Raw genomic sequence first — 7,328 nt, 5'->3', positions numbered from 1 at the left:
CCCCCCCCCCCCCATGCATTCGCTTTAAAAACCAGTGATTGCCCCCGTTTCCCCCTAGCACTACAAAAATAAAGGAGACGACCCTGCTGCTACGTCGGCGCGCGGTCCCCCTCCACAAGTCTGTCAATTCGTTCCTCTCCAGCGCCGGCAATACAAAAATAGAGCTTCTCTCTGCCTGTCCGGTTCTCTTCTCGGACCAAAAAAGAACCCAAAATCAAAGCAAGAAAAAAAAATTATAAACAACTAGATCCCGGCTTTTATTGTTTGTTTTTCCCCTCCTTTTTTTTTTTCCGCTCATTTTTTTTGGGATCACCGTACAGGAAAGTCTCTACTCTGTGTCCGCCCATCTCCACGGCCAGGAGAGGAGGGCACGGCCGGGCCGGTCAAGGGCCTGCCCGGCGGCTGGAGTTCCTAGTCCTTTTACTTCTCCGGTTGAAGGGGTAGTTGAGGAATTCGAAGCGGCGATGGGGCTCCGTGGTGTGGTGGCCCTTGGGCAGGCGCTTCATGAAATGCACCTCGCGCTGGTGCTGCCGGGTCTTGGAGCCCCGGCGCGGGCGGCCCTTGCGGGTGAAGGCCATGTACCAGCCCTCGTACTTGGCGTTCTGCAGCGCCGTGTAGTTGTTCTCCAGGACGATCTCCGTGAAGACGCAGTCCTTGCCTTTGCCGTTGCTCTGCGGGGGAAACGCAGCGACAGAGAGGGTCAGTGCCCGGCCGGGAGATGCCTTCAGATCCCGAGAGCACGCAATCGGAGGGCGCGGGCGCGGAAAGGACCCCGGGAGGTCACGTCTGGTCCAGCCCCTGCTCCAAGCAGGACCAGCCCCAATTACAGCATCCCAGACAAGGCTTCGTCTACCTGGGTCTTAAACACCTTCAAGGATGGAGACTCCCCCACCTCTCTGTCCCAGTGGTTTACTACTCTTCTCATGAGAAAGTTTGTCCAAATATCCAACCTCAGCTTCCCTTGCTGCATCCTGAGCCCATTGCTCCTTGTCCTGTATCTGCCCCCACTGAGAGCAGCCCAGCTCCATCCTTTTTGCAGCCCCTCTGCAGGGAGGTGAAGGCTGCTGTTCAATCCCCCTCGGTCTTCTCTTCTGCAGACTAAATCAGCCCATTTCCCTCGGCCTCTCCTCATCAGTTGTGTCTCTCAGCCCCACAACCATTTTCACTGCCCTGCACTGGACTCTCTCCAATGTGTCCACATCCTTTCTGTAGTGGGGGCCCAAAGCTGGACACAGGACTCCAGATGTGGCCTCCCCAGTGCTGAATGGAGGGGAAGAATCACGTCCCTCCACCCGCTGGCACCGCTCCTACCCAGGATGCCGGTCGCCTGCTTGGCACCGAGGGCACACTGCTGGCTCCTGTTCAGGTTCTTGGCCCCTGTCCCCCCAGGTCCTTTTCTGCAGCGCTGCTGCCCAGCCCATCACCCCCAGCCTGCCCCGGTGCAGGGGACTGCTCCCTCCTCAGTGCGGGACTTTGCACTTGTCCTCATTGAACCTCAAATTTCTTTTGGTTCAATCCTCCCATTTCTCCAGGTCTCCCTGAATCCTAGCCCTGCCCTCCCTGCGACAGTGGCTCGGAGACCCGCAGGGTCCCAAGACCCAGCCCCTCCCTGCTGGAAACCACTGTTTTTTTCTGGAAAGGAAATTTCAATTCTCATGTCATCCCCTGACTCCCGGAGCTGGGGCACTGCAGGGAAACCCCCGGCCTGGCAGTGCTGGTGCTCCGTGCCCTGCTGCCCCGAAGCCTGCACAGGAGCTGACGGCGATCCTTGCTGCCAGCTGGAGCAGGATGACCCCAACGCACCCGGGTCCTGTCGCCCGCTCTGGCACCGTAGCGATTTGCTCCCTTCCTATTGAAAGCCTGCTCTGCATTTCCCCGGCATGACGACGGGAGGTGAAGACGGCGCTCCCCACAGTGCTGCCGTCTCCACTGCCCCATCTCTCACGTCCAGGTCCCCCGAGTCCTTCCCAAGCACTCACAAAACCCTCTGGACACGCATTGGGATCTGGACTCTGAGCCCCAGACGACGCTGTTAGGGTCGCCTCGAGGGGCCTGATCCTGCAGCCACTGCCCTCCGCTTGACGTATACCCCAAGAATAGCCCACGGGCATCACCCTTCCCTGCCTGTGCAGCTCCTAGCGCCGTAGCACTCTGGTCCTGGAATGACCCCCTGAAGGACAATGCCAAGGTCATGCTGACCAGGACTGGCAGCGTTTCCCACCTTCCTCCCTCTGTTGAGCCAGGTGCCGCAGCGGGCAGACGGGGGGAGATGCACACTAGGTGGGTAAGAGAAATGAACCCAGCCCCTGGGAGCAAGGCTGGAGCCCAAAGGACATCCCCACTGCTCCCAGGTGGAGCCGGGGGCCTCATGTCCACGGCCCCGGCCCCGGGGTTACCCTCCAGCTCACCCACCGCTAGCCCAGACTGTGCCGGGGGGACCAGCCATTGCCGCCAGGCCTTGAACACGGACAGCTCCAAGCACGCCACCTGCCCCCAGCCCCGGCACTGCGGGCACCGGGGAATCGCAGAGCGCGGGCAGCCCAGGGAGTGGGGGCATCAGAGTGGCCCCGTGTGGGGTCAGACCCAGGTCTGTCCTGCCCGTCTCCGGACTCGCGTGGGGCTGGAGAGCGCAGGCTAGAGGGGAGGTGACCGGGGCTGAGCGGGGCTCACAATCCCCTCTAGGAAAGGAGAACGTGTGGCAATGGGACAGGCTGCCTGGCAAGGAGCAGCCCACGGCTGGTTACCATGTAGTTTGGGGGTGTGAACGGGGGGGTTGGGAGCACATGCATCCAGGCTCCTCATTTGTTCACATTCATTGCACTCACGCTGCATGTGCTCGCTGTCCACAGCCTCCCCCGACCCTGCCAAGCCCGGGGGAGAAGAGCATTGCAAATGCCACTGGCCCACTGCCACCTCTCCCTGCCCGCGGGGAGGCATGGGGGCTGGAGGAGACTGGCCGCCAGCTGTCAGTGCCGCTGGGCAACCCTCCCAGGAGCAGGCACCCCTTCCTCACCCCCAGCGCCCCTCACCTTGCCGATGAGCTTGCCCTTCTTGTTCATGCAGATGTAGAAGCCCGTCTCGGCCCCCTTGATGCGCACGCGGCTCCCGAACGTGTCCGTCTCCACGATGAGCTTGGCTGCGGGGAACGAGGGAGGTCACGGACTGGGCTGGGCACGGCTGCCCGACTACGGGGCAGAGCAGCCCCTCCGGCACCAGCTCCAAGCCAGGCAGGGAGCAGAGCCGAGGGGACAGACGAGGGGCAGGGGTGCCACGACCCTCCCCCAGGCGAGGGACCCGTGTCCCCGGGGCTGCGGTGACTTTGCAGCGGGAAGGGCCACCCGCTAATGCCTGTCACCTCTGCGCCAGCCGAGAGGGCGTATTGATTTGGTCTCAGCTTTGTAACGGAGGCATCGACCGGCTTCCGTAGGAGCGATGCGAATCGCCGGTCAATGGCGGGCCTATAAATAGCCCTGTCACCTTCCCTCCGCCCCGGGAACCCGAGAGCCGGAGCCGCGCTGCCGGCGCAGGGGCGCAGCCCGCTCGCAGCCTTGCAAACGGCCCAGGGCGCCGCATGGCTCCGAGGACCCAGCGAGGCCCTGGCTTGACGTACCCATATGCCCTGTGGCTGGTGCCCGGCCGGGCTCCTGAGCTACAGCAGGCTGCTTTCAGTGCTGCCCGGGCGCAGCAAGACCCGTGCAGGAACAGCCCCCATTTCACAGATGAGGAGACTGAGGTGCAGCCCAGCCCTGGACCATGCCGTCTCCCTCCCGCATGCTTTGCCTGTGACAACAGGCTTGAGCTGGGATGCTCTGCACGCGGGGGCCAGGGAAACCCCCCAGGCCTGCGAGGTGCCCGGGGCAGGGCCTGCAATGCCCCCCGGTGGCGGGTGTCTGGGGCAGGGCCACGTGCCGGGCACCAGGGCTCCAAGCCTGCGTCAGGGCTCGTCTGGCACAGCACACCACGGCCTGGGCAGACCCTGGAGCCGGCTGCATTCACGATGGTGGCAGCTACCCCGACCGTCCTGAACAGACCCAGCCCGTGCCCCAGGCTGCCTGGAGCGGCTCAGTGCCCCGGAGCTGGGACCAGGGGGAGCCGACTCACTCTCTGCCCCCCAGCCCAGAGCACAGTGCTCCCCATGCAAGCCCCACGCACGCGCCTCGGCCCCTGGGACCGAGGCCCTGAGACGGGGTCCCCTTCCGCTCCTTGCCGGGGGGCCGGGATGGATGCAAGGGGCCACCGGAGGTTTGGAGAGCATCGATTTTCCTTCCCTCGGCCGCTAGCGAGGAAGCCGGGGAGGGAGGGAGGGAGGAGGGCAGGGGAAGCCTCGGGAGAGCAGCACACAACAGGCCTTCAAAGATGCACATCTCTTCCCTCTCTGCCTTTTCAAAAGCCGGCCCTGATTTATAGCCCGGGGGCTGGTCCGGCCTCGCTGCGCAGGCCCCGGACCCCTGCGAGCCCCCGGCCCGGAGATGGGCACAGGGTGGGCTCAACCCTGCCCAGCTCCACCCCGGGCAGGGACCTGGGGGGTCGCGGCCCCTGCCCGGAGCCGAGGCAGAGGCCGGACAGCTCCGTCCCACCCGACAACCGCGGCAGATCCCCGCGAGCGCCCGGCCCGCCGGGAAGGCGGCAGTAAAAACGTCCGAGCGGGCCGAGCAGTCGTTTGAGAAGATAAATCAGCCCCTTTCTTCCCATCCCGAAACCCGAAATCCCGGGTGCCTCGCGCGCGGGGCTGTGCAACGGCGAGCTGCTGGGTTGAGCAGGGCCTTTTTTTTGTTTGTTTCTTTTCCTTTCTTTCTTTTTTTTTCGGAAAAAGCTTCAGGTTTTCGCCTCCTGACATGACAGATTTATCCCAGTAAAATTATGTTTCTTGCTAAAACGTTGAAGGGAAAGTGGCTACGTAAATGCTGAAAAAATGCAGCGAGACACACTTGATCCCCTAACTGGACTGCGAAGAGCAGAAAGTATTCAGGAAATGTTAAAAAAGGTGAAAGTAAGAAGAGTTTTAATCGCTCTTCCAGACATGGGGGTCTCTCTGGAGATTCATACAGAACAATCCTGAACCTCTACTTTCACATTTACAGACTCGCAGCCCTTTTAAAACTTTACATCTGAAAAACGGCTTGTTCTTTCTTGCTTTTTTTTTTTTTCTCCTGGTTTAGATCATCCGTCATTTTTCTCTCTCGCTCCTCAAACGCTTCCCCTTTTTATTGCGTTTTAATAGAGGTTTTCAAGCCGCCGGGAGCTCCCCCTGCCTCCTCCTGGCCTTGGTTAAACTTGGTCGTGATTTCCAATGTGCAGTAGCGGCCTTTTAAAAAACACACGCGCCGGAGACGCGGAGAGCGCGCCGGGGCCGGGGGGAATCGCCTCGCACCCTTTTGATCCAGGGGTGGTTTGGGATAAGGCGGCTGGTGGCCGAGTCGACACGGGGCGCGATCGTTTGAGCGTACGGTAACGTTTCCAAGCCAAAGCACCGGAGGAGAAAGAAAAACCCCGGCGTTTCCACGCCTCTCCCCAAGTAAGAAAGGGAAACCGCCGCTCCGAGGAGAAGCAGGCACGATTGCTGCGTGCGGTGCAGTCCCGTGGCGCTGCACCGTGCGGGCGAGGGGCCTGCCACCTCTGCGGGCTCTCCCACCTTGCCGACATCGGGGTCCGACCGCTTCAACGTGCCATCCGCACACGCGTCACCCAGGCATGGCGCGGCTCTCCCGCGCGCCCCACGAGGGAGCCGCCTTTCGGGGCCGGACCCTGTGCCCGGATCCTTCCTGGCACCGGACGGCACTTGCCGCGGCTCCTGGCTTTTGTCCCTCGAGAGTCGGCCTCCCCAGCCCCAGCTCGAGGACCGCTCGGGATTTCTGGCAAAGAGCGGTGCGGACAGCCGCGCCCTCGGAAAGGGTCCGCTTAGGGACGGGGAGTCCACGTTTATTTGGGCGCGGTATTTCTTTTTTGGCAATATACGCAACCCTGGAAACAACCTGCCTCTCGGCCCTGCCAACGACCTCCGCGCACGGTCTCCCAGCCCCGGCGAGACGGGCGCCCGTCACCCCTCCTGGCTCCCGAGGAGGACGGGACCGGCCCGTGCCCTTACCGTGGGCGTCCCCGTCCTCCGCCATGGCATTGATTTTCTTGTTGTCTAGGATCTGGACGTGCTTCCCGCTGGTCCGGCTGTACAGCTGGTAGGTGCGGACGAGCCGCCGGCTGAGCTGGTCCGTCACCAGGCTTTGCTCCCTCACATGCTGTGTAAAATTAGGTGGGGACTGAACAGTTACCTTTAGGAAATTAAAAAATATACAACACACCATTACGGTCTCTGCTCCTCGGAGGGGCTGACGGGCTGCGCACGGGTCCCCGGCCCCTGGGGGCATCTCAGAGGGCCGCGAGCGGTGCGCTTTCGGGGGCTGCCTGCACCCGGCCCTGCGGGGAGATGCCCCGTCTCGGGGACTGGAAGCAACAGGCTGCCCTGGGTCGATGCCACCAAGACGGGAGCTGGGATTTGCCCCCCCTGCCCATCTACCCGCGCTATCAGTTATGCCCGGACTGCTAACGTCCTTTTTAACGAGGGCCATCTCTTCCCAGCCCGCTGCCCTGCCTCCTCCGGCCCTTGCAAGCCACCCGCTTGCGACTGCTGACGGCAGCCCCCGAGCTCCCGGCGTGGAGGCCTGGCCCGGCCCCGCTGGCACTTCTCCTCAGCTCCTTTTATCCCGAGGCCGGTCGGGGGCATCGACCCCGCTCCCAACACAACCAGCCTGGGCTTCTCCTTCTTCCCCCGGCTCCCAAGCCCAGCTGGCCCCCGACGTTTCTAGACATCGCAGCAAACACCGAGGGGACGGGTCCTTCTGGGCGCCGAAGGGGGCACAGCGCGGCCCCCCGGTCTCCCCCTCCCCGTGCGGGACGCGGAGGCTGCCTCGCGGCTTCCCGCAAGGAAGAAGAAAAGGGGAACGATCGAAAAGCAATCGCTCCCCAAAGCCGAGGCCGCCGGCAGCTCGGTCTCTCCCTCTCTTGATGCGCCCGCTTCCTCGAGGGCGTTTGGGGGCATCGGAGGAGGGCTCGGCCCCTCCCGACCCCCGTGCCCTCGCCCTCGCCCGCCTCCGGGCTGGCTTCGCGGAGCTCCCCCGAGCAGAGAGCCCGCACCTGCGATCTCCGCACGCCCGCGCCCGGGACACCGGGGTGGCATCCGGCCCCAGAGACCCGCGGGTCCGGTGCCACCCTGCCCGCCCCGCGGGGCCCGGCCGGCGCTCACCTGGGCCCGGAGGCAGAGCACGAACAGGTGCAGGAACCTGGGGGAGGAAGCAGAGAGCGGCGGTGAGCGGGGCCGGCGCGGGGCCCCGACC

General features: G+C 63.5%; 1 protein-coding gene across 1 annotated transcript; it reads right to left on the bottom strand.

The window, feature by feature from the left end:
- Nucleotides 1–254: 254 nt before the first annotated feature.
- FGF8 (fibroblast growth factor 8) lies at nt 255–6,299 on the bottom strand. Its single transcript, XM_019502141.1, has 3 exons — nt 6,086–6,299; nt 3,030–3,136; nt 255–671 (listed from the first exon to the last, which is right to left on the bottom strand). Exons 1-3 carry the CDS (start codon nt 6,297–6,299, stop codon nt 384–386), a joined length of 609 nt encoding a protein of 202 aa, XP_019357686.1. The 3' UTR covers nt 255–383.
- Nucleotides 6,300–7,328: the final 1,029 nt, after the last annotated feature.

Source organism: Gavialis gangeticus, unplaced genomic scaffold, assembly GCF_001723915.1.
Source record: "Gavialis gangeticus isolate Ggan-Ray unplaced genomic scaffold, GavGan_comp1, whole genome shotgun sequence".
Lineage (NCBI taxonomy): Eukaryota > Metazoa > Chordata > Crocodylia > Gavialidae > Gavialis > Gavialis gangeticus.
Note: the sequence above shows the minus strand (reverse complement) of the source record. Positions and strands in the feature narration are given on the sequence as shown.

Coding starts and splice junctions, on each gene's coding strand:
- FGF8 (XM_019502141.1), bottom strand. CDS start 6,299: ATGGTGTGTTGTATATTTTTTAATTTCCTAAAGGTAACTGTTCAGTCC. Junction 3,137..6,085: donor GGAGGACGGGGACGCCCACG/GTAAGGGCACGG, acceptor CGTTCCCCGCAG/CCAAGCTCATCGTGGAGACG. Junction 672..3,029: donor AGGGCAAGCTCATCGGCAAG/GTGAGGGGCGCT, acceptor TTTCCCCCGCAG/AGCAACGGCAAAGGCAAGGA.